Genomic DNA, 27,656 nt, shown 5'->3' with positions numbered 1-27,656 from the left:
TGGTGGCAGCTGGAGAGAAGTACTTGGTTGTAGGAGATCACAGAAGAGTTACAAGATGTTTTGAATGATAGTGTCCTGTCCTCCCAGGCTGCTGGCCTGTCAACTAGCTCTCACAGTCTCACGTCAGAATTAGACGTTCATCCATGTTTCTTAAACATCAAAGTTATTGCAAATGTCACATTACAAAGTGTTTAAGGTTAAGTTTAGGCACTAACTCCAAATTGTTTATGTCAGGGTTAAGTTTGGCATTAACTTAGAATGGTTAAGGTAAGTGTTAAGATTTGGGATGGGCTTAAAACAGAAATATAAGAAATAACTTTCTATTGCAGGATTCAATATTTAGAATCAGAGGCAGATACTTACGCCCATCCGCCATCTCTATTGCCCCTAGTGTCCGTTTTCCACGTCATCTCCTAAAGTCCTCAGACATGGATGGATGCTGACTTGTATCACGGGTGACCTGGCTGGGCCTGGAGTAGTATCAGATAGTGGTGAGGTTTTAATGGGTGCAGGGTTAGTTGGTAGGGCAATTTTTTCACAAAGTGTAATTAATTCATACTGCAGAATAGTAGGCTGATACACAGCCAATACAGTAGGTGGCGGCATGCACCTATAACATTTGTTTGCGGACCGCCATAATACCAAAGAAGAAGAAAAACGTTGTCAACAGCGTTCTGCTAGAAAAAGGGTCAGGGCTATACAGCAGGTATCTTACACGGAGGCATGTGAAATAGTTGAAGGGGCGAGGGTAGCTGAAGATATGGCAGAGGATGCTCTGCAGACTGGAGTGTTGTTCGACAGTTGAGGAAAACTGGACATAATAGTATCTGCGGCTGAAAGGTTTTTGCGATTCCAGGACTTCACTGCCAAAACATTGCAAAGAATGCTGTCCAAAGGTGCTCTCCCTTTTCAGGCCCCAGAGTTTGTAGGGATGGGCGTTGGCAGTTGAATCTGAATAAAGGAGTACATTGAGTTTTTTTTATTTCGTTTATTTTGTTAATTATTTGGTCTGATATACAGCCAAAACAGTAGGTGGCAGCATGCCCATATAGCATTTGCTTGTGGATCGCAGTCATATCGACGAAGACCCCGTACAGTAGGTGGCGGCAATACAATAATATGTGTGGTCTTCGATAAAACTTTGAAGAAGAACAATCTAGGGAAAAAAGAATAACAGTGGGGTTCATTAGAGACCCGAAGAATCACTGAAACTGAAAGTATGGATTCCACTCCGGTAAGACTCAGACAATTCTAAAGAATAACAGTTATGACTTGACAACTAAGACAACAGTTGGTACAGTAGTAGCTAGCTGGCTAATACATCAGACTGTTACCATTGTCTTCCACTCAGATTCTAAAAAGGACGACTAGCTACCTAGCTAGCTAACGTTAGCTTTCTTCGTTAGCACCTCCTCCATTGTAAATTCCCGGAGTTGGTTATCTACAGCAGTGGTTCCAAAACTGTGGGTCGTGGCCCCAGGGGTTGGCAGGGGGGCACGCCCTCCCACCCCCCACACACACCAAAAAAAAATATGTTACTTTTTTATTTTAAAGTAACTCAGTCCGGCTTTAAAGTTACTCTTGAAAGTTGTTTATAGTAGAATTTCGTCATCAGTTCATTTTAGTCATTGCCTAACGTTACCTTAGAGCTATTGTCCAGATCAACTAGCTCAAGTCAGCTAACGCTTTTTTTATTTTGTTTTTTAGCCCATAGATATTGTTGTCATTTTTTTTGTCATTCAAATATCACATGACTACACATTAGACATGGCAAAATGTTTAGAATTGTAAGAAAATTAGGTTTAAAACCGCTAAATTCTGTACACCAACAGGAGGGGTGTGAACAGTTTGTCACGAGCAGCACTTGTGCCCATAAAAATAGGCATTGCGCGTGCGCGGGAAGTTCCGCAATGCTAGTAGGGGGGCCTCCTAGTGAAGGAGTTTGGGAACCCCTGATCTACAGCAAGATACAAAGCCAAATAGCCCTGTTTAGTTTATTTAATATTTATTTAACCTTTATTTAATTAGGAAAATAAGTTAAGAATACATTATTTTTTACAATGAAGGCCTACCCTGACAAAATCCTAATCTGGATGACTCTGGGCCAATTGTGCACTGTCCTATGTGACTCCCAATCACGGCTGGTTGTGATACAGCCTGGAATCGAACGAGGGTCTGTAGTGACACCTCTAGCACAGAGATGCAGTGCCTTAGATCGCTGCGCCACTCGGGAGCCTGAGGTTAGAGTGAGATGAAAATAAAATACCCAGACTTTTATAATTTCCCTGAAGAAGGGGAGTATAGACCGAGTGATTGACTGTCGTCATGACACTTTGAAGTTTATAATCTAGAGAGCTAACTAGCTAACGTTAGTGCTAACCAGAGCCATATGACTCTGGCGCTAACTACCTGTGCTGTGTAATGTAATCAAGTAAGAATCTAGCTATCTATCTATTTGTTTTGCTAAGTTCAAGAGCTCATAGCTAATTCCTGGGCATTGGAAGTAAACAATACAGCTAGATACCAATTTAGCTAGCTAACTAGTTGAAAATACATGGGAAACTGTTGAGCTTCATCAGACCTAGAAAACAAGCTTGTCTGACAGCACAGCATTTCCCCATAATATCTAACGTTAGGCTAGCTAGCTTCAATCAGCTGCTGTCTTTGGTCTAACTTGTGAAAAAATCAGAGGCACTCTTCATCAGTCACACTTCACTTCTTTGAGTCATCAGTGACACTGTTAAGTTGTTACCTACTGATTTGTCTTTGTAGGGCATCTTCTGGTTTGATCTGCTCAAAGAAACCAGGGGCACCCTTTGCAGGGCAAGAGTCGGTTTATGCATACTGTACATGTAGGCTCGCCTTTTCTTAGGACTTTTTCCTGTTTCTCACACCCTATGGCATTGTTGTGTTGCAGACTATTGGGGAGTTGTTCCGTACCCTGTGTGAGATGGGCTTCAGTGAGGAGCAGATCCAGTCTGCCTTGCAGGCAGGACACTTCTCTGTGCCTGACGCAGCTGAATGGTGAGTCCTCCCAAACCATAACCCTGTTATAATGGACAGGCAAGGAACTATGTTTTCCAATGTCAAACAGGATTGATAACTGACAAGTGTTGTCAATAATTGAACATGTCAAATATTGAATGTTGTTTTTCTATATTTTCTCAATGTGTTTATGGTAGGCTCTTACAAGGTGAAAATCTGAGGCACAAGCTGGTCAAAAATCCATCCCAGCCAGTTGGAACACCATTTGCTGCATTCAACCCTCCCAAAGATGCAGGGAGCTCTTGCCCCCCAAGCACATCACAGACATCGCACACTGACAGTAGAGGTATGTCACACCATTTTTTAAGAGTCATTAGACATTTGTTTCCAATGGTTGATTGCATACTGTAATGTAATAGTCCTGTGTCTTATTGTGCACAATTGACCCCTGCTCAGTCATTTACCCCTTTTGTACAAGTCAAATACCTGTCTTGTAAAACTTCTAGCAGCAGACTGGCTTTGCCTTGTTTGTAGCCTAATTTATCAGACTGTGGTAGCAGGTATTAGTCTGAGACTGCTATACAAGCCAGAATGTTAAAAACTCTACCTGTTGTCTGTGCGGTTGTTCCTTATGACTCTAGAAATGTATATTATTAATCAAGCTTTTCAAAACGCTTGTACTGCCGTTGAGATTTCATCACCTGGTACATGCGCAAATCCATGTAGAAGCCTGCAAGACTTTGGTTAGTATGCATGCATCGTGTGCATGTACTTAACTCTTGTGCGCGTGCCTCAGGTGATGAACAAACAATCGTGGGAGCAGCACACAGAAACCTGTGTTTTTGAAGTCAGTTTAATGATACTTTCCTGTGGATATTTTGTTTAAACTTTCCAACAACGATGGGATCAGCGGACAACCGGTAGAGTAAGTTCAAATGAAATGTATTCAACATTCTGACTTGTGAAGGGACTGTTCAGAATTTTACAGACAAGAATGGACTCTTCAGTCCACGCTCTGGAATTTGGGGGATGCTACCTGGTTTCCAGCTGCAGATACAAGGGAACTTTGTACAGGACAGGCCATTCTGTATAATTTGCAGGAATTATCCAAGCTTTTTGTTTCCAAGCTTATCTCCCTCCATCTTTCCAAGACTGCTTATTTGTTATATAGTGATGCTATTTCAGTACACCCCAGACACATTTCTGGCTTATAATTGTAGCCTTAAATGTATTACTTTACTGAAGCTTGAGGCTAAACATCCACCTACTCCGGGCATAGCAGCTAGGTATTTGACCCTTTATTTCAGGACAGTTCTTTCTGTTTCCAATGTAAAAAAAATAAAATAAAAAAATAAAATAAAAGTATTTTGTAAGTTTTATTGGATAGATAGAGGTGAAAGGAAAGCGTGCTGAAAGAGAATTGAGATGGATTTGAACCCATCCTGGCAGCGGTACAACATACAGTACATGTGCTTCAGAGGCAGCGGCTTAGACCGCTCGGCCACTCTGTTTCTAACGTGTGCCTGAAGGCCCCGCTTTAGTCCTGGGACCCCCACAGCCCTCCAGTCCATCCACAGACACCCCGCCGTTGGAGTCCCGTATCAGGCAGGACAAGAGTGACTTCCAGGAGCAGCAGAGGATGCGTGTGGCCAACGAGGCCAGGAATGAGAGGAGGCAGAAGAAACAGGTCAGCAGCACCTGCCTGATGGATCAGCTGAAACACACTGAGCACACACACACACACACACACACACACACACACACACACACACACACATAAACACACTCCGCATAGCCACAGGGTGGTACTTGCTAGTGTTACATACTTCATTGCACACAATTGATACGGAATATTGGTTTATTCAAATCATTGAGACTATATCTTCTGCCTTTTTGCAAACAAGTCACACTCAGACATGACATGATACCTGACATACAGTACTGTACCAGTCAAAAGTTTGGACACACCTACTCATTCCAGGGTTTTTCTTTATTTTTACTATTTTCTACATTGTAGAATAATAGTTTTGATGTCTTCACTATGAAATAACACATGGAATCATTTAGTAACCAAAAAACTCTTAAACAAATCAACATTTATTTTATATTTAAGATTCTTCAAAGTAGCCACCCTTTGCCTTGATGACAGCTTTGCACACTCTTGGCATCTCTCAACCAGCTTCATGAGGTAGTCACCTGAAATGCATTTCAATTAACAGTTATGCCTTGTTAAGTTCATTTGTGGAATTTCTTTCCTTCTTAATGTATTTGAGCCAATCAGTTGTGTTGTGACAAGGTATGGGGTGGTATACAGAAGATAGCCCTATTTGGTAAAAGACCAAGTCCATATTATGGCAAGAACAGCTCAAATAAGCAAAGAGAAACAACAGCCCATCATTACTTTAAGACATGAAGGTCAGTCAGTAAGGAACATTTTAAGAACTTTGACAGTTTCTTCAAGTACAGTTGCAAAAACCATCAAGCGCTATGATGAAATGAGCTCTCATGAGGACCACCACAGGAAAGGAAGACCCAGAGTTACCTCTGCTGAAGAGAGTTCATGAGAGTTATTAACTGCACCTCAGATTGCAGCCCAAGTAAATACTTGGGATGTAACAGACTCATCTAAACATCAACTGTTCAGAGGAGACTGCATGAATCAGGCCTTCATGGTCGAGTTACTGAAAAGAAACCTCTACTAAAGGAAACCAATAAGAAGACTTTCTTGGGTCAAGAAACACAAGCAATGGACATTAAACATCTTTGCAGTCTAAAACAGATGACCCCTCTCACTCTCTGTAACAGTTGTTACACAAATGACCATGGCTTTGAACTTGATGACCACTGCAGCCCCATTTGCAGTAGGATTTATTCTACTGTCCCTTGGGAATCTTTATTTTTTTACAGCAGGTCAAGTGAACCAGTGTAGAAGTCCACTGAACTAACCTTCCATGGCTGCGGAGATGGTGTGAGTGTGCTTTGCTGGTGACACTGTCTGTGATTTATTTAGAATTCAAGACACCCTTAACCAGCATGGCTACCACAGCATTCTGCAGCGGTACTCCATCCCATCTGCTTTCGCTTAGTGGGACTGTGTCCCAAAACACACCTCCAGGCTGTATAAGGGTTGTTTGACCAAGAAGGAGAGTGATGGAGTGCTGCATCAGATGACCTGGCCACTGCAATCACCCAACCTCAACCCAATTGAGATGGTTTGGGATGAGTTGGACCGAAGAGTGAAGGAAAATCACCTAACAAGTGCTTAGCGCAAGTGAGAACTCCTTCAAGACTGTTGGAAAAGCATTCCTCATGAAGCTGGTTGAGAGAATGCCAAGTGTGTGCAAAGCTGTCATCAAGGCAAAGGGTGGCTACTTTGAGGAATCTCAAGTATAATTTGAATTAACACTTTTTTTTGGTTACTAGATGATTCTATATGTGTTATTTCATAGTTTTGATGTTTTCACTATTATTCTACAATGTAGAAAATAGTAAAACTAAAGAAAAACCCTTGAATGAGTAGGTGTGTCTAAACTTTTGACTGGTACTGTATGTGTTGTTCCCTCAGGAGCGTGAGCTGGTGCTGAAGCGTATTGCAGAGGACCGGAGAAGCTTGCAGGAGAAGACCCAGCCGAGCACCCCCACTGAGACCATGTCCCCTCCAGAGAGCAGCCAAGGCCAGAGGCTGGGGGGTACGGTCCAGACCAGTGTGGAACACAACTGCATCCTCATGGTGAGGCTATACCCTCCTCCTCTGGCAATGTTTACATATGCCTAGCTGAATAGGTAGACTTTCGTCTTGAATGTTGACTTGAGAGCATCCCTATTGTTTTATTGGAGAGGCGTGCATGAATTGTGTAGCCTCGTTTAGATGGAGATTGAGGTGGTATGATATAATGGAGGTTTCACCCTCTCTCTGTGTCCCTGTAGATCCGGCTTCCCTCTGGGGAGTCCATGAGGGAGCGCTTCCCAGCCGACGCCCCTCTGCGCAGTGTGGTGGAGCACATCTCTGGGCGCCACCCCTCCCTGGCTTCCTTCTCTCTCCTCCAGGGGTTTCCGCGGAAACGCTTTGGGGAGGCAGAGTTGGCCTGCTCCCTGCGCTCCCTGGGGCTCATGCCCAATGCTGCCCTCTGCATCCAGACCACGCCACCAGAGACACCCCTGGACCCACCCAGCCCAGCTGCACACCTCTTATTGGGCCAGGAGGAGGGGGTGGTTCCACCTCCTGCGCCTCCCCAGCCACAGATACCAGTGCTGGAGGAGGGAGGGATGGAGGATCCCGCTCTGCCCCCACCTCTGCCTCACCTGTTGTGGGAAGAAGCAGTGGGCTACGCAGGCATCCCCGGTGTTGGTCCCCCAGTGACCGGACCTTCTCACTCCTGGGGTAAGATTGTGGCACATGGAGATCCCATTCAGAATGTAATTTATCCACTCACAGCCATCTTCAATATCCTAGTTGATGACTTGTCAGGTATTTTTCTACCTTTAGAAATGTATTTCCTTGGAGTATAAATGGTTATTCTGTACCCTGTAGTGCTGTATAATTGCCTTACGTACGCAGGCAATTACATTATGGACCCACTAGTTTGAGGCATCACTTTGTGATGACACCATAACACCATTACAGGCACTGCGTTTCTTTCAGGCATTCTCTGGGTTAGCTGAATGTGCAGTTTCCCATAGGTTCAGATCTAGGATCAGCTTCCTGTCCCCCAATCCTAACCTTAACCATGAGTGGGGAAAATGTGAAACTGACCCAAGATTAGCATCTAGCGTCAACTTCACTCTACACCAAAGTTTTGATGCTGTTTTTTTACTGACAGGACGTGGCCAGAAGCTGAATCCTGGTGATGCAGAGGAGGCTGCCAGCTCAGAAGATGAAGAGCTGCCAGAGGGGGGGGGAGAGCCACCCTTCCCCTTCAATGGTACTGCCACCTCTGTTTGGAATTGACTCTTACCCTGTGCCCTGTCCCTGACTCTCAGCCCTTCCTCTCTTTCTTTTCTCTTTCCTCTGAACTCTGTTCTTTGCAGTCTGAAACAGATGACCCCTCTCACTCTCTGTAACAGTTGTTGCACAAATGATCATGGCGTTGAACTTGATGACCACTGCAGCCCCATTTGCAGTAGGATTTAATCTACTGTCAGCAGTACAGCAAGTCAAGTAAACCAGTGTGTAGAAATCCATTGAACTAACCTTCCTTGGCTGCGGTCATGATAGTGAGCCAACTGGGCAGTTAATGATGTGAGATCTCCTTTCTATCGCCTCTCTGACTGTGAGAAAGCTACTTTGATTGGGAAATAGCAGGTGAATGCCCCCGACTGTCCCACTTTCACCGGTTGGCGCTGCACTCATCAACAACAACAAAAAAGCTGTCTCTCTGAGGTATTCTGACAGACAGTAATCTGTGTGTGACACTGAGTTTGTGAAGCTCGTTGCCGGGGATTCCTTTTTACAGTCACAGATGAAGATGAAGATTGTGATTGTAGAGAATATGTTGGTGAGAGGCATGTGATGGCCTATGTCTTGAAGACATTCATTCAGATTGTTAAGTAGTTTTGATATTTTTCTGAAGTAATTCAACCTGTATCGCTGTTAGAATTAATAGAGATTTTGGTGTGCGTGTTGAGTGTTTCTGTATTATAAAGGCCTTAAGTAATAACTGTGGTTAAAGGCCCAGTGCAGTCAAAAACATGATTTTCTTTTTTTTTCTGTGTTTTTATATTTCCACACCACGAGGTTGGGATAATACTGTGACAATTATGATAATGCCCTTTTAGTGTAAGAGTTGTGTGAAAAGCTTTATCCCACTGTTTTAGTGGTGACATCATCAGGTGGTAAATTAGCTAATGGACCTATAATAAAGAGTTCCAAACCTCTCAGGCAATGACAGCTAATGTTCAGTTTTCCACTCCCAGACAATCCTAGCAAAATTCTTGCTAAGAAGCTTGTTGGTTTTCATTTAAAATGGTCAAAAACAATCACAGTGAGGTACTTAATTGTTACCCAGAAATTGGTTTGATATTGAGATAAAAATTTCTGCATTGGACCTTCAACTCCAGCAGGTATGCCCCGGTTACCCTTCTTCCCAGAGAACCGGATGGAGCCCAGACACCATTGGCCAGACCAGGGGAACAGACTCCGGTGAGTGCCCAGCCTAAACCTAGCCTATATCATAGCCATGCTATCGCCTCCACAGGAAACTCAGTTAGTCACGCACAGTCATTATATACTTCTTACACAAAGAACTGCTTGCCTCTCCTAAGGGGTTCTCACAGCCTACATGTCTAAGAGAGGGAAGTGATGAGTGCTTTAAAGCCTATTCAGCTGCAAGAAGATTTCAACCTTGCGCAGGCCTCTGATGCAAAGGAGCCAGCAGCAAGTCACTCCTTTGCTCTGTGAGAAGAGGAAAACTAGACAGTCATGGAAAATTACCAGTTGAATGGCACTATACAACTCAACCATTTTTACATAGCATTTAGACTATAACAAAACCATTTATACATAGCATTTAGACTATAACTATGTCCTAGCCTTGTCTGAATCCTGGCTTAGGAAGGCCACCAAAAATCCTGAAATTTCCATCCCTAACTATAACATTTTCCGACAAGATAGAACTGACAAAGGTGGCGGAGTTAGCCTGCAGAGTTCTGTCATACTATCCAGGTCTGTGCCCAAACAATTCGAGCTTCTTCTTTTAAAAATACACCTTTCCAGAAACAAGTCTCTCACCGTTGCCACTTGTTATAGACCCCCTTCAGCCCCCAGCTGTGCCCTGGACACCATATGTGAATTGATCGCCGCCCATCTACCTTCAGAGTTCGTACTGTTAGGTGACCTAAACTGGGACTTGCTTAACACCCCGGCCGTCCTACAATCTAAGCTAGATGCCCTCAATCTCACACAAATTATCAAGGAACCTACCAGGTACATCCCCAAATCTGTAATCATGGGCACCCTCTTAGATATCATCCTGACCAACTTGCCCTCTAAATACACTTCTGTTGTCTTTAACCAGGATCTCAGCGATCATTGCCAGCGTGCGTAATGGGTCCAGATAGAGTTCAGTGTGTCAAATCGGAGGGCCTGTTGTCCGGACCTCTGGCAGTCTCTATGGGCTGACTCTCGGGCTGACTCTTTTCTCTGTATATATCAATGATGTCGCTCTTGCTGCTGGTGATTCTCTGATCCACCTTTACGCAGACGACGCCATTCTGTATTCATCTTGCCCTTTGGACACTGTGCTAACAAACCTTCAAACGAGCTTCAACGCCATAAAACACTCCTTCCGTGGCCTCCAACTGCTTTTAAATGCTAGTAAAACTAAGTGCATGCTCTTCAACCGATTTGCTGCCCGCACCTTCCTGCCCGACAAGCATCACTACTCTGGACGGTTCTGACCTAGAATATGTGGACAACTACAAATACCTAGGTGTCTGGTTAGCCTGTAAACTCTCCTTCCAGACTCACATTAAGCGTCTCCAATCCAAAATGTAATCTATAATCGTCTTCCTATTTCGCAACAAAGCATCCTTCACTCATGCCGCCAAACATACCCTCGTAAAACTGACTATCCTACCAATCCTTGACTTCGGCGATGTCATTTACAAAGTAGCCCCCAACACTCTACACAGCAAACTGGATGTAGTCTATCACAGTGCCATCCGTTTTATCACCAAAGCCCCATAAACTACCCACCACTGCAACCTCTATGCTCTCATTGGCTGGCCCTCACTACATATCCGTCGCCAAACCCACTGGCTCCAGTTCATCTATAAGTCAACATAGCAACACCCATCCGTAGCACGCGCAGGTATATTTCATTGGTCATCCCCAAAGCCATCACTTGCAAATGACTGGAACGAATTGCAAAAATCTCTGAAGCTGGAGTCTTATATCTCCCTCTCTAACTTTAAGCATCAGCTGTCAGAACAGCTTACCAATCACTACCTGTACACAGCCAATCTGTAAATAGCACACCCAACTACCACATCCCCATATTATTACTTACCCTCTTGCTCTTTTGCACCCCAGTATCTCTACTTGCACATCATCTGCACATATATCACTCCAGTATTAATGCTAAATTGTAATTATTTTCGCCTCTATGGCCTGTTTAATGCCTACCTCCCACTCTTCTCCATTTGCACAAACTGTACATAGATCTTTCTACTTTTCTTTTGTGTTATTGACTGTACATTTGTTTGTGTAACTTTGTGTTGTTATTGTCGCACTGCTATGCTTTATCTTGACCAGGTCGCAGTTGTAAATGAGAACTTGTTCTCAACTGGCCTACCTGGTTAAATAAAGGTGAAATAAAATAAAAAAAGAACAAAGCCATTTTCTCATAGTATTTAGACTGTAACAAAACCATTTTTGCCCCAACAAAATGTAATGGGTAACTATAGAAAGTGGATTTTTTTGGTCAATGTAGAGTTTTGATCAGCACTGCAACGCCTTGTTATAAACTTGCTTGTTGAACACGTAGACGTGTGCCAAAGGTCAACCGTAAGATTTGATGTGTTGGCATTCAGACTTCAGATTTGGCATGTAGGCTTGATGGCATGCTACCAGAGGAAGGTCCCAGGACCAAAACATTGCTACTATGGACTTGTTCTGTAAATACGAGAGTTTTGTCACATTTTAGCCAGTGTGCACTTGCACATTCCCCGTCATGTATTTAAAGCATCGGATTTGTGTAAGCATTGGCTTGAGGAATTTTCCACCATTGTTCAATCCATGACTGGGAGTGTGCAAGTGTACACAAGGGTGGAGAATCTTGATGCAGCCTTGTGCCCTTTTGTTTAATTAGTTGACTTGATGTGAACATACAAATGTGTGTGTGTCTCTCTCAGGGAGGGTGTGGTAGGTGACCCAGCAGTGGAGCCAGAGGAGGTTGCAGGTCGCATGGTGCCAGGGGCAGCGGGCCAGGCTGCAGTAGAGCGCCTCCAGAGAGCCGCCCAGGACGACCCTCAGGCCTCCCAAGGCCACCCGTCTCCCCCCAAGAGACCCTTCAGAACGCCCAGTGTCCCCTCCCTTTGTGTCATGGCCACCCGGGCCACAGTCAACCTCATGACAGGTCAGAGAACAACTTTAAAGTCCAACACTGTTATTTGCACTCAAACATTGTTAAAGGGGCCTCACTGCTAGCTAAGACAATGACCTAGCCAAACGAAATGGTCAGAATTGTACATACAATGATATTGGTTGTGGTTTATTGCAGTTGTGTAAAAATTCCTAAGCAAGATCACAGAAAGATGTCATGGCAGGAAAGCTGCATAGAAAATGCATTTCCTCCTCTCTCAGCTCCCAGCATGCAGTACAGCAGCAGTCTGTCATGTCTGACCCCTGAGCTGGCAGAGCTCCTGCTCAGTCACATGTCCCGCGAGAGGCTCCTTCGCCCACGTACCCTGGAGCTCTTTTTTGGCTGCCCAATGCAGAAATTTGTCCTCAACTGCTACCCGTACTCTACCAATGAGCTGCTCCGGCAGCTGCGGGCCTTCACTGCACTGAAGCACCTGAGCCTGGTCAACTCTCCTCTCATCACAGGTACACCTTTTACCTTGACAGCGTTGGTACTGACTGAGTATGCATCCCAAATGGCACCCTATTCTGTATATAGTGCACTACTTTTGCTATATGGCAACACTATTGTCAACACCACATGAATGTCAAGTTAAAACCTGTTGCATCTAGGCGTTCCGCTAGCAGAACGTCTTGCCAATATCCAATGGAACAGCGTGGCGCGAAATACAAAAACATCAAAAATACAATAATTTCAATTTCTCAAACATACGACTATTTTACACCATTTGAAAGATACACTTGTCCTTGATGTAACCACATTGTCCGATTCAAAAAGGCTTTACAGCGAAAGCAAAACATTAGATTATGTTAGGAGAGTACATAGACCAAAATAATCACACAGCCATTTTCCAAGCAAGCACATATGTCAATAAAACCCAAAACACAGCTAAATGAAGCACTAACCTTTGATGATCTTCATCAGATGACACTCCTAGGACATTATGTAATACAATACATGTATGTTTTGTTCAATCAAGTTCATATTTATATCCAAAAACAGCTTTTTACATTGGCATGTGATGTTCAGAACATGTATTCCCACCAAAAACCTCTGGTGAATTTACAAAAATACTAATAAAAAATGTTTACAAAATACATAACAATTATTTTAAGAATTATACATACAGAACTCCTTTATGCAATCGCTGTGTCAGATTTTAAAATAGCTTTTCGGCGAAAGCACATTTTTCAATATTCTGAGTACATAGCTCACCATCACGGCGAGCTATTTTGACACCCGCCAAGTTCGGGGCAACATAAACTCAGAATTAGTATTAGAAATATTGTATTACCTTTGCTGATCTTTGTCAGAATGCACTCCCAGGACTGCTATTTCCACAATACATTTTGTTTTTGTTCCAAATAATCCATAGTTATGTCCAAATACCTCAGTTTTGTTCGTGCGTTCAGGTCACTATCCAAAGGGTAACGCGCGAGTGTATTTCGAGACAAAAAAAGTGAAATGTTCCATTACCGTACTTAGAAGCATGTCAAACGCTGTTTAAAATCAATTTTTATGGTATTTTTCTCGTAAAATAGCGATAATATTCCAACCGGACAATAGTGTATTCATTCAAGGAGGAAAAAGAAAAACAGCGTGCTCGCGGGAACGCGCATATCCAATCTTTTTGTCCCCAGGCAGACCACTGAGAAACTGAGCCACTATACTCTGCCCAGAGACAGGAGAAGGCTCAATCCACTTTCTGAAGGCTTTAGACAGCCAATGGAAGCCTTAGAAAGTGCAACGTAACCCCACAGATACTGTAGTTTCGATAGAGAATCAAAAGAACTACAATTCTCAGACAGTCCACTTCCTGCTTGGAATTTTCTCAGGTTTTTGCCTTTCGTATGAGTTCTGTTATACTCACAGACACCATTCAAACAGTTTTAGAAACTTCAGAGTGTTTTCTATCCAAATCTACTAATAATATGCATATTCTCGATTCTGGGCAAGAGTAGTAACCAGTTTAAATCGGGTACGTTTTTTCATCTGGCCGTGAAAATACTGCCCCCTATCCTAAACAGGTTTTAAGGAATACAGATGGGTCGTACCACGTGCCTTTTTGAGAAGTGTAAAAAACATTTTGATTTCACCAAATTTTTACATTCTGTCAAAGAGCACATGTTCCACTTAATAAAAACACATGTATTCCCGTCTCGAGGCTAAATACAAAAATGACTATAGTAAGTGCCTATTAAAGACGCACTTTGCAGAAATCGCTCCGCAATTTCCTGGTAGCAAAAAATCTAATAGTTAGCCTAATTTCAGTTTGTGACAAAACAAGCAAGTATAGTGTAGAGAATCATTGTCCATCTAAACCACTATTAAATATATTTTTAATTTTAAGCTCTTTGAAGCTGTGTACAAAACCGAAAGTAAAAGACGCAAAACAAAATTTAAGAACAGGAAGCATAGAACAGATTTACCGCTTCTTAGACTTGCCCAAAAAGTCATGTTAGTCACACATAAATAAAGTAACAAGGTTGACTGTACAAGGGTTGACGTTTTAATCTTAAATCAGCCATAAATCCATTGTGTGTGTGTGTGTGTGTGTGTGTGTGTGTGTGTGTGTGTGTGTGTGTGTGTGTGTGTGTGTGTGTGTGTGTGTAACAGGGATTGGCAATTGAATGCAAGCTTCATCCTCAAAAAGTGTGTACCTTGTTTATCTATGGGTAACAGGGTTGCCGTGTTATGCTCGACCAGCTCATTTAAAAAAATGTTTTGGGACTATACAGATAACACAGTAAGAACAGGTAGAGGGCAGAAAACACACAGATCCCCAACAAATCAACCCCAATGCTCCACTCCAAAACCAGACTTAAAAGTAGGCATGGTAAAAAAAAAAATACAAAGCTATTGTAAAACAAAGTTAAAAAAGAGTAAAATAATGATACAAATAATTTGGGTTGGATTATGGAGTTGTGAAATTAGCTGGGTCCATCTCTTCTACAAAGGATAGGAAAGGTTGCCAGATATTATAAAATGTAATTGCAGAACCCCTAACAGAGTAGCGTATTTTCTCAAGCTTGAGATGTTGCATAACTTCCTTTATCCAATGGTTAAAAGTAGGAGGAAATCGATCCTTCCACTTAAATAGTGTGACGTCTAGCTAGAAGAGTAGTAAATGCCAGCATATTGCCCATATAACTGTTTAGAGGAGCCTCCTGTGGTGCCACTCTGAATAATGCAATAAAGGCAGAAGCTTCTATAGGTGTCTCCAGTATCTTAGAAAACAAAAAAAATGCATATCCAGAAATCTGTCAATTTCGGGCATGTCCAAAACATGTGCAATAAAGTAGAAGGAGCCTGCTTACATCAGTCACAAGTGGGATGTATATCTGGTGTAATCTTGGATAATTTTACCTTTTTGAACTATTTTAAATGGAATTACAGCATATAGATGAATGTATTCTCTTATGTATACTCTGCCAAGTTTCGTCTGAAAGTTGTTCACATTAATCCTCTTCCCATTGGTTCTTAAGAGTTCAGGGAATCCAGATTGTGCGAGTTTAATAACGTATAGATCATGCTTATGCCCCCTTTGATATTAGGGTTCACTTTAAAAATAGAATCCAGAAGGGAGTTAAGTGGGTGTGATGGGAAGTGACTGGAGTATGAAGATGCTAAACTATGCAATTGCAGGTATCTAAAGAAATGGGATCTAGGAATATTAAACTTTTGTACTCAATGTTCAAAAGATACAAAGTCCAAATCAATATACAAGTCGTTCAGTGAGGGGATCCCTTTTCCAGAGCAGATATGAGACGCCCAGTCTAATAATGATGGAGAGAATGTATGGTTCTTTAATAATGATGGAGAGAATGTATGGTTCTTTAATAATGATGGAGAGAATGTATGGTTCTTTAATAATGATGGAGAGAATGTATGGTTCTTTAATAATGATGGAGAGAATGTATGGTTCTTTAATAATGATGGAGAGAATGTATGGTTCTTTAATAATGATGGAGAGAATGTATGGTTCTTTAATAATGATGGAGAGAATGTATGGTTCTTTAATAATGATGGAGAGAATGTATGGTTCTTTAATAATGATGGAGAGAATGTATGGTTCTTTAATAATGATGGAGAGAATTTATGGTTCTTTAATAATGATGGAGAGAATGTATGGTTCTTTAATAATGATGGAGAGAATGTATGGTTCTTTAATAATGATGGAGAGAATGTATGGTTCTTTAATAATGATGGAGAGAATGTATGGTTCTTTAATAATGGGGCAGAAGTTAAATTCACTGAGACCAAACGATCGCCTGAACTGTTTCCAGATTTTTAGAGAATGTATCACAATAGGGTTTTTAGTGTATTTGAAGCAGGCTCAGCTAATGCAAGTTTTGAGCAGAGTAAGGCATTTTAAGTCGGTGGGGCCACAGGTTGAGATCTCCAAAGTCAACCATTTCCGGCCTTTAACATCAGGGATTTCTGTCATCCAATATAGATTGGTTCTTATATTAGCTGCCCAGTAATAATATTGAAAGTTCAGAAGTGCTAGACCACCCTGGGAGCGAAATTTAAATGTCTGTGTATTCACTCTGAAGGGCACTTGACTAAAATAAGTTTGCATGGCAAGAAGGATTAATAATCATCTCTAAACTTTTTAGTAGAACCTGGATCTCTGGAAGACCAGTTACAGGGTCAGACGTATAAAAGCATGTCATCCGCATAGAGTGAAACTTTATGTTCTTAAGCCACCTCTTCGAATACCTTTGATAGTGGTGTTATTACATATTGCTATGGCTAAAGGCTCAGTTGCGATGGCAAACAGCAGAGGGGATAGAGGTCAACCCTATTTTGTCCCACGTTGACGTTGGAAATGGGATGAAAGGTTATTATTTGTGCATACTGCAGCCATAGGGGAGGAGTAAAGGACTTTGATCCAGGACATAAAATTGGGACCGAATCCAAATAGTTAATCCCACTTCCCCCGATCAAATGCCTTCTCAGTGATAACAATATCTCTGGAGTGTCAGATGAAGAGGGATTATAAAGACGTCTGATGTTGAAAAAAGAATGACGATTTTTAATGAAACCAGTTTGATCTGTAGAGATAATGGAGGGAAGGACTGACTCGAAACGGCAGGCAATCATCTTAGAAAGTACCTTTACATCGCAGTTCAGTAAAGAAATTGACCTATATGAAACACAATGTTTTATTCTTTTTCCTATTCAGAATAAGGGAAATACATGCTTGTCTCATTGTCAAAGGTAATTTGAGGAGAATGATTCCTCAAATACGGAAAGCAAGAGAGGAGAGTTGATCTGAGAATATTTTAAAGGATTCGCTCAGAAATCCGTTGGGTCCAGGGGATTTTCCACACTGCATAGATTTAATTGCCAACACAATCTCTTCTACAGCTGCTGAGTTAAAAGAACAGCTCTCTGTCTCAGGTTCAACTGTAGGAATATCTACGTTCTTAAAGAAGGTGTCGAGTAAGGTAGCATTACCAGCGCATTCCGAAATGTAGAATTGTGAGTAAAAGTTACGAAAGCTTGAATTGACCTCTAAATGATCAATACATTCGTTACCCAGCTCGTCAGTTATCTCAGGTATTGTTTTAATTAGCTGTTCTCTGATGCAGCTGGTGTGCTGCATTTTAAAAAAATTACATTTTTTATTATCGAGATTTACTTATTAGAGTTTGAGTTGAAAGAAGACCAAACTCCGTCTGAAGTGTCAAACGTTGTTTTAGTAAATCTGAGTGTGAATATGCCATATCCAATATTTTATTTGGAAGTTCCCCAAGGTGTTGAATATTGCACTTCCTTAATCTTGTGCTGTGCAAAATAATTTGGCCCCTTAGATAAGAGAAATAGCACAATTTTAGGTTATGTAAAAGCAACAAAAGTTTCTTCTGATAGCAGTAGTGAGTTAAGCCGCCAAGGGCGATAATTAGGCTGTGTATTTGGTATCAATTGATTAATAGTAAGAGGAGAATGATCTGAAATGACACTGTGATAAGTGGCAAAGACGCTGTGATAAGTGGCAGAAATCAATTGTCTAGGAAGAAATAGTCTATACGTGAGAAGGTCTTATGAACTGGCGAGATAAAAAAAAATACTCTGTATGGGTTTTGACTGACAGCCGTTAATAAACTTGAGCACCGCTCGTGACAAGAAGATGCCCCGAGCCCTCCCGCTGTTTGGGATACTTTTGCACAGTGAGAGAAATGCTGTAAATCAAGAGGAATCAATGTGTTCTGAAACATGAGGATTATAAAAAATACCGCTTAGTCATACAACCAAAGATCCCATTCTATGCTCATTAAAATTACAATCTGTTTGTCTGATGTGCCTTTTTGAAAGCCTAACACTGTAAGATTGTATTTTATAACTTTATAGCTCACCATGTTGGCAATCAAATAAGCTTTCAAATAATGCCCACCTGACCAAGATTGCAATTTCTAATGGAACATGTTTGGATTGAGTAAACAACAACAGTAATTGCGTATTGGTGGGGACGCAGGGCTGTGTTCCAAACCAAAAAAAACTACCATTGTACTTGCTTCAATACCTCAATGGCAAAGCTAGGAGAGCAATAAAAACACCTTTTAGTTGAAGGCTCTTTCCTTGAGTGCGTTGAAATTACTTAGGAACACAGTTTGGAGGTGTGTGTGTGTGTAGCCAGTTAGGCCTCTCACTCAAACACTTGTAATAGTTTGTTCTTATCTTGCGTACTCAAATGTAAATGAATATTATTATGTTACTGAATGTATCCAGAGTGTTTTCAGGTTTCGTTATTGACAAATGCTGTGAAAAGAACAGTGAGTGTAAAATGCACGTCAAATGAACAGTGTAGTGTTTGGATTCAGTCTTGTGTCAGGTGAACTGTTGTCCTCACCTTTGGTCAGATAATTTCCTCATCTCCAAAGTGTTCTCTTTCAATTGCAACCATGGTCATGCAAATGCTCTTCATAGTTCCTTTGTTAGAAACATAAAAATCTGGCCCAATCCAGATAGGCCAATTTCCACGAGAGTAAAGGGTTAAAGGGCTCTTCATTTAATATAACAGGCCTTCAATATTGGTGCACATTTTCTACTTCAAATATCAAAGGACGCAAAAGGCACTATTTTTGTGGAATGACCCAAATGTAGTGGTGAGCTATCACTTTAAGAACCATATGGCCTGTTATGTTGAGGCATTGTTGCTATGATACTGAAGGTTCTCTCTCTTTGTCTTCCTGTTTTCCAGACACAGGCCTCTCTGTGTTGTGCAGCTTACTGAAACTGCAGCACCTGAACCTGACCTCTTGTAGCAAGCTAACTGACTCCTGTCTGCAACACATCACAGGTGAGGCTCTTCTCTAACCCTGGGTTGTATTCACTAGGCACCAAACTGAAGAAAACAGACTGAAACTGGGAGGGGCTATGCCTGCACTTGTCCAATAAGAAAGGTTTGTGAACTAATGAATAAGACCCTGGCTACAGCATGGACTGCCTGTGGATGAATGAGGTTTTTCATGTGGAATGGAGAGGTCAAGGGAGAAGGAAGGGGCTAGCTTTGTAACGCTGAAATGATTTAAGGCCCCCCTAATAACCTAGTAGCCTGCTATGACCCCATGCAAGAACACTAGATCAAAGCATAAACTGATTTAAAGTCAACCAAGGTAAAAAAAATTTACAAAAAATTAATTAATACATTTAATGAATTTGGGGAGCATAGTATGGCATGATTGGGTTTTTAACTTAAATGATTGAATTCATCATTATAGGTAAGTGTCAACCATTTTAAATTCCCAATAGTTCAACTCCTGTATAAAGTAATGAACACTTGAAAGGAGGATTAAGGTAAAGTGTTTTTTATCTCACCCTGTACCCTTTGTCTCCAAGGATTGAAGAGCCTGTCTTTCCTGTCACTGGACCAGACCAAAGTAAGCGATGTAGGGATGGTGCTGTACCTGCAGTCTGCTCCTTCATCACTCACCCAGCTCAGTCTGAACCAGACCTCGGTCACAGAGGCCACCTTGGCAGCGCTGCCCGCCTGTGTGCCACAGCTACGACTGCTCAGCGTCAAACACACCAAGGTAGCTCTCTCACTCTCTTTCTCGCGTTCACTATCATTCACACACACACACACCCAACCACAAAAGCTCTGCATTTCAACACACAAACATACACTCATACAGACAGAACCATTAGGCATCAACAACCAACACTGGTATAAGTTGTTTCACTCAGCATAATGATATCTCCTCCTCCGTCAGGTGAGAGACGTGTCAGCCCTGGCGGCCCTCCCCAGCCTGCAGACCCTCTACCTGGACGGCACGGGGGTGAGGGAGGGCTCTCTGGAGTGCCTGGCCATCCACTCCACCCTCTCTGCCCTTAGCCTGGCAGGCATCTCTGTCGCAGACGGCAACCACGCCCTCCAGATAATTTCAGGTGAGCTGTGTGTGTGTACTACAATTGGTCAATATTATTAATAATAATTTACGATTGCATCGTCTGTCGTCGATGTCTGACAGCCATCGTGATGTCACAAACAATGGTTTAGCATACTTGAATTTGACTGCTTCATCGGAGTCTTGCAGTGCACAACAGCGCAGCGAGCATACAGCAGAGCGACATGCCAGAGGACCTATTCCCTAATTGCCATAGCCTGAGTGTTCAACACATACAGTGCCTTGCTAAAGAATGCAGACCCCTTGGATTTCTTCACATTTTGTGTTACAAAGTGGGATTAAACCTCTTATGGACAGACTCTCACCAATATCCAATGGTAGCGCCTGGCGCGAAATACGAAAAACCTTAAAAATACTATCATTTCAATTTCTCAAACATATGACTATTTTACACCATTTGAAAGATAAGACTCTCCTTTATCTAACCACATTGTCCGATTTCAAAAAGGCTTTACAGCGAAAGCAAAACATTAGATTATGTCAGGAGAGTACCCAGCCAGAAATAATCAGACACCCATTTTTCAAGCTAGCATATATGTCACAAAAACCAAAACCACAGCTAAATGCAGCACTAACCTTTGATGATCTTCATCAGATGACACTCCTAGGACATTGTTATACAATACATGCATGTTTTGTTCAATCAAGTTCATATTTATATCAAAAACCAGCTTTTTACATTAGCATGTTTTGTTCAGAACTAGCATACCCACCGCAAACTTCCGGTGAATTTACTAAATTACTCACGATTAACGTTGACAAAAAACATTAACAATTATTTTAAGAATTATAGATACAGAACTCCTTTATGCAATCGCGGTGTCAGATTTTAAAATAGCTTTTTGGTGAAAGCACATTTTGCAATATTCTGAGTAGATAGCCCGGCCATCACGGCTAGCTAATTTGACACCCACCAAGTTTGGCCCTCACCAAACTCAGATTTACTGTAAGAAAAATTTGATTTCCTTTGCTGTTCTTCGTCAGAATGCACTCCCAGGACTTCTACTTTAACAACAAATGTTGTTTTGGTTCCAAATAATCCATAGTTATATCCAAATAGCTCCGTTTTGTTCATGCGTTCAAGTCACTATCCGAAGGGTGACGCGCCGGCGCGTTTCGTGACAAAAAATGTAAAAAATATTCCATTACCGTACTTCGAAGCATGTCAAACGCTGTTTGAAAGAAATTTTTATGCGATTTTTCTCGTAAAATAGCGATAATATTCCAACCGCGCTACGTTGTATTCGTTCAAACACTGAAAGTAAAAAATGGAACCGTCTCGTGCACGCGCGCGTCAGTGTCATTGTCCTCAGAAGGACCACTCACAAAAACCCCTGCTGTTTTTCGCCCAGAGACTGCAGAGCTCTCATTCCACTTTCTGGCGCCTTCTGAGAGCCAATGAAAGCCTTAGAAAATGTCACGTTACAGCAGAGATGCTGTATTTTTGATAGAGCTGCCCTAGAAGTAGAACAAATTGTCAGACAGGGCACTTCCTGTATAGAATCTTCTCAGGTTTTGGCCTGCCATATGAGTTCTGTTATACTCAGACACCATTCAAACAGTTTTAGAAACTTTAGAGTGTTTTCTATCCAAATATACTATATATACTTATATGCATATTCTAGTTTCTGGGCAGGAGTAGTAACCAGATTAAATCGGGTACATTTTTAACCGGCCGTGAAAATTCTGCCCCCTATCCCAAACAGGTTTAAAATCAATTAATTGTTATTCTTTTGTCAACAATCTACACAAAATACTCTGTCAAAGTGGAAGAAAAATAAGCTAAATAAAACATTTGTAACTAAAATGTAGTCGTTGTATATAAGTATTCAGCCCCTTTGTTTAGGCAAGCCTAAATTAGTTCAGGAGTAAAATTTGGTTTAACAAATCACATACTGAATTGATTATTATTATTTTTTATTTTTTTGTGGCTAACCCTTCCTCTCTCCCCCATACATACACTACTGTTCAAAAGTTTTGGGTCACTTAGAAATGTCCTTGTTTTTGAGAGAAAAGCACCTTTTTTTTGTTGTCCATTTTTAAAATGACATCAAATTGATCAGAAATACAGTGTATACATTGTTAATGTTGTAAATGATTGTTGTAGCTGGAAACGGCAGATTTTTTTGTGGAATATCTACATGGGTGTACAGAGGCCCATTATCAGCAACCATCACTCTTGTGTTCCAATGGCACGTTGTGTTAGCTAATCCAAGTTTATCATTTTAAAAGGCTAATTGATCATTAGAAAACCCTTTTGCAATTATGCTAGCACAGCTGAAAACTGTTGTTCTGATTAAAGAAGCAATAAAACTGGCTTTCTTTAGACTAGTTGAGTATCTGGAGCATCAGCATTTGTGGATTCGATTACAGGCTCAAAATGGCCAGAAATAAAGACCTTTCTTCTGAAACTCATCAGTCTATTCTTGTTCTGAGAGATGAAGGCTATTCCATGCGAGAAATTGCCAAGAAACTGAAGATCTGGTACAACGCTGTATACTACTCCCTTCACAGAACAGCGTAAACTGTCTCTAACCAGAATAGAAAGAGGAGTGGGAGGCCTCGGAGCACAACTGAGCAAGAGGACAAGTACATTAGTGTCTAGTTTGAGAAACAGACGCCTCACAAGTCCTCAACTGACAGCTTCATTAAATAGTACCCGCAAAACACCAGTCTCAAAGTCGAAGAGGCGACTCCGGGATGCTTGCCTTCTAGGCAGAGTTGCAAAGAAAAACCCATAACTCAGACTGGCCAATACAAATAAAAGATGGGCAAACGAACACAGACACTGGACAGAGGAGCTCAGCACAAGGTGCACCTGTGTAATGATCCTGCTGTTTAATCATTTTCTTGATATGGCACACATGTCAGGTGGATGGATTATCTTGGCGACGGAGAAATGCTCACTAACAGGGATGTACCGTAATTTCCGGACTATTAAGCGCACCTGAATATAAGCCGCACCCACTGAATTAAACATATATTTTTTAACATAAATAAGCCGCACATGTCTATAAGCCGCAGGTGCCTACCGGTACATTGAAACAAATGATCTTTACACAGGCTTTAACGAAACACGGCTTGTAACAAAAATAAATAGGCTTTAACAAAACACGGCTTGTAACAAAAAATTCCTCACGCTGCTGTTTCCAACGTCTTATCATCGAGTCATTACGTTTTAGATCATTAAGACCAAGCTCCCGTGCAGCAACTCTATTTCCTTTTCCAACAGCCAGATCAATCGCCTTCAACTTGAAAGCTGCATCATATGCATTTCTCTGTGTCTTTGCCATGATGAGGGTGACAAAATGACTACCGTAATCAGAATGTTGGGAAGTTTGAGAGCGCTCGATTTAATCTAAACCGTAAACAAAAAAGTTGTTTGACCTTAACCCGTTTGGCAATTTCATTGGTCTAATGAAAGCTTCATGCCGCCAAAAATCTGAGCACGTCACAGAATGTGTTTTTTTTTGGGAGAAAAAAAATTGAAAGCGGGAAAAATCCATATATTAGCCGCGGGGTTCAAAGCGTGGGAAAAAAGTTGTGGCTTATAGTCCGGAATTTACGGTAAACAAAATTTGAGAGAAATAAGCTTTTTGTGGACATGGAACATTTCTGGGATATTTTATTTCAGCTCCTGAAATATGGGACCAGCATTTACATGCTGCATTTATATTTCTATTCAGTGTGTCTATAGTTACTACGTGAAATCCCGTCACTTCCTTTTTGTTGTCTGAAACTGTCAAAGTAGCCTAATGGAAGAAAGAATATTGCAAATGCATTTACCCAGATGATCAGGATGAAATAACAATAGCCTACACGGTTATAATATTTATTTTTAAAAGGTAGGCTAATATAACTGATATCTGAGTACTTTTATGGACAAGAGAAACACAGCCCTACCAATTCTGCAGCCTAGACTAGATGTAAAAAAAATATATATAATAATAATAATAATAATAATTAAATAGGCCTAACACTGTTTTATTTAAACAATGATTTAATGAGATTGTTTGTGGCTTTTGTAACAATTTAAATAAAAAGGACATTATTACCAAATCACAGTTCTGGTATAACCAATGTGTCCTTCATATTGCATTGTTCCCGCCTATTGACCCCTCCATGCGCAAAGCCCCCAATGATGTTTGAACAGGACAATGTCAAACATCGCCCAAACCTAGCATGTACAGCAGGACTATTCAAATCAGGGCCTCAAGGTTTGCAGTACTGCTTTTGATTAAAAATCAATCAATGTTATTGATTTAATGTCATTAATTGGCCAAAGTCCATTCTCTTGTTTCCCCAGGTCTAGTACCTGATTTAGAGGGGAATATTGCTGCAGATGTTAATGTTTTGTATGACCGGAACTTTATAATTTTTATGTACTGTATTTACTAAACCACTATCTCTCTTTCTGTCTGTACCCCCCCAGGTCTCCGGCTGACCCAGCTGACCCTGCCTGGACGCCACTCGGTGACGGACGCTGGCCTGACCTTCCTCTCCAGACTGTCCCTGCTGTCCGAGTTGGACCTGACCGACTACACACACCTCACTGACCACGGGGTCACCCAGCTGGCCACCATGACCAGGTCAGATCACTCTCATTTACTTTTCTGCATCCCAAATGGAACCCTATTCCTTTTGTACTATTGTAGTGTACTACATAGGGCAGCGTTTCCCACGTTTTGGTTGTGCACATTTTGGTTTTTGCCCAAGCACTACACAGCTGATTCAAATAATCAACTCATCATCAAGCTTTGATTATTTGAATCAGCTGTGTAGTACTAGGGCAAAAACCTAAATGTGCACCCCTTGGGGTCCCCAGGACCGAGTTTGGGAAACGCTGATATAGGGATTATGGTGCCATTTGGGATGCCCGCATTATCATCTTTAGGTGTCAATATGAGACTAATCGTTACCACAGCCAGAGGCAGTAATTAATCACCCATTTTTGGGGGGGACTAACCAGCTATGTTAGTGCTGAGATGGAACAAACACTTGCACACTATTGCTCACAAGGACTAGGTTCACTCCTCTAGCTGATTCACCAGCATCGCCTACAGTTGCCTCTGTAACATTGCTGTAAATGAAGGAGTGCTGGGTCATATTCATTAGGAACCAAACGCAAGAAAACAGGATGTGACTACCTGTCCAATAAGAAATGCTTGTTTTTTTCTGTTGCAAAAAGGTTTTGTTACGGTGAGCATTAATGAATAAGACCCTGATAGAAATGCCCCTCTCTCCCATCTCCAGACTGAAGAGGCTGTCTCTCAGTAACACCCAGGTGACGGACATGGGTTTACCTTCCCTGTGCAGTCTGCAGGAGCTGCTGGAGCTGTGTCTGGACCGCACGGCCGTCACCAGCCAAGGAGTGGCTGCCCTCGTCACCTGTCTGCCACACCTGCAGGTACGGAGCACACATGTAACCCTATAGACAACTATTGAATCAGTCGATAAAACTCTACAATTAAGTAATAGAGCTAACAGAGCTCCGTTATAAAACTGTTGAAACCGCATACTATGATTAGTAGCATTGATGTTGTCTTTATGTTCCAGGTATTAAGCTTGGCCAGTACTCAGGTGGGTGACACGGTGGTGAGGAGAGGTCTGGTCCATTGTGCTCAGCTGTTCAAGCTCAACCTCAGCCGCACACGCATCACTGACCACGGTAAGGTCCCGCTCATTATCCACAATTACTACCATTGAATTCCAGCATTAATACTCATGAAGTAAGGGAATCCCTATTGCGACCATGGTCTCTTTTTCAATGATGCCCTGTGAATCCAAAATGAGACCAGGGTTTAGAGATGGATACCAGCATTTAGAGCTGGAAGGAATTTGACATACATTCTTGTTGTGTATTATGTTTCCCTCAGGACTGAAGTTCCTGAAGCGCATGCGTCTGAGCCAGGTAAATCTGGAAGGCTCAGGTGTGACCCCCTCGGGCATTTCCAACCTCATCGCCTCTTGTCCCCACATCACCAGCATTCGGGCCAGCCACACGCGGGCCATCCCACCTGACCAGGTCTCCGACGACGACGACAATCAGTAGAGAGACTAAGTATTGAGGTGACCCTCCAGCCTTTTCTGCTGAGGCTCGGGTCCGCTAGCTAGTAGCTACGACTGCTCGGTGGTCTTAGCCCCAAGTGTCATGCTGCACCTAGCTGACTGGCTCAGCATAGTCTGGGTGACGATTATCCCAGCTCTGTCTAAATGCACTGCTTCAACTGCAGCTAATGGCACTAATCGCTCAATCACAAGTCCACTTGTTATTGCTTTTGAAACCTTAGAAGGGTGCCTTCTTGTGCTTCTAAAACGAGAGCGTTCAATAACGTTTCCCAAATTCTATCCTGTTTTTTTCTCTAGCACTACACAGGTAACTAAGATTGGGACTTGATCAGGGATAACACCTAAAATCCAAGATTTTTCTGCCTGAATTCTCTAATGAATCAGTTAACACTACGAAGGTACATCTGCGTGATGTGCTACTAAAGAGGGCTATGATAATGATCCAGTTCCAACAGTTACCTCCAGTTCTGTAATGTCGATAAATTACGTTTTTGGTGGTTTAAGCCAAGGCAGCATTTGGCTACCTAGCAGCTGGAAAGCTAAGCATTATGCTAGTGGTTGTAGAAAGAGGTTGGCTTCACACATCTAGCAGTGGGCTATGATGTGTGTTGCATATTGAGTGTTTGGGTTCAACAGCAAGAATCCAAAGCGGTGACTCAGTTCATAAATAGTTTTGCTTCTCATTTTGTTTACACAATGTAAAATACTGTTTATTTTCTTAATGTAAATGGTTTTGGATAATAGCACGGTATTCTCTACATTCTCAAAGGAAAATACTAAATGAATAAAAACGGCATTTTGAATGTGTTTTATTTATTTAAAGAACCCCACTATGGTAAATATTCAATTGTCAATTCATCAATTTATTCAGACACTGTTTGCCATACAACATTCAATAAAAATAAGGCAACATTAAGGCTCTTTTACACAGGGAAAACAAGTCACTTTGAAATATCATAAATTACATAAAAGCTGCTGCATACACTTTTGATGATGTCAGCACAATGGAATGTATTCTATAATGCACTTTTGAGATGCTTCTGGTGAAATCAGCCATTTGGAGTGCAGACTGAGCTGGAAGCAGGTGGGTGAAGTTGCCCTTAGACAC

The 27,656-nt window shown here is 41.8% G+C and overlaps 1 protein-coding gene across 3 annotated transcripts; it reads left to right on the top strand.

The window, feature by feature from the left end:
* Positions 1-641: 641 nt before the first annotated feature.
* LOC106578672 (uncharacterized) lies at positions 642-27,351 on the top strand. Of its 3 annotated transcripts, none has more exons than XM_014157747.2 (17): positions 642-1,234; positions 2,918-3,024; positions 3,183-3,331; positions 4,527-4,672; positions 6,551-6,715; positions 6,913-7,366; positions 7,806-7,907; positions 9,043-9,124; positions 11,836-12,059; positions 12,287-12,529; positions 19,273-19,371; positions 19,911-20,104; positions 20,285-20,459; positions 24,912-25,068; positions 25,733-25,886; positions 26,036-26,147; positions 26,356-27,351. In XM_014157747.2, exons 1-17 carry the CDS (start codon positions 1,220-1,222, stop codon positions 26,529-26,531), a joined length of 2,754 nt encoding a protein of 917 aa, XP_014013222.1. In that variant the 5' UTR covers positions 642-1,219; the 3' UTR covers positions 26,532-27,351. The 3 variants fall into 3 exon arrangements, with proteins under 3 accessions (XP_014013222.1, XP_014013221.1, XP_014013220.1); XM_014157746.2 differs by having other exon boundaries at positions 4,515-4,672; positions 9,046-9,124; XM_014157745.2 differs by having other exon boundaries at positions 4,515-4,672.
* Positions 27,352-27,656: the final 305 nt, after the last annotated feature.

Source organism: Salmo salar, chromosome ssa19 (genome assembly GCF_905237065.1).
Source record: "Salmo salar chromosome ssa19, Ssal_v3.1, whole genome shotgun sequence".
Lineage (NCBI taxonomy): Eukaryota > Metazoa > Chordata > Actinopteri > Salmoniformes > Salmonidae > Salmo > Salmo salar.
This window is presented reverse-complemented; position numbering and strand designations above follow the sequence as displayed.

Coding starts and splice junctions, on each gene's coding strand:
- LOC106578672 (XM_014157745.2), top strand. Junction 3,025..3,182: donor GTGCCTGACGCAGCTGAATG/GTGAGTCCTCCC, acceptor TGTTTATGGTAG/GCTCTTACAAGGTGAAAATC. Junction 25,069..25,732: donor CAGCTGGCCACCATGACCAG/GTCAGATCACTC, acceptor TCCCATCTCCAG/ACTGAAGAGGCTGTCTCTCA.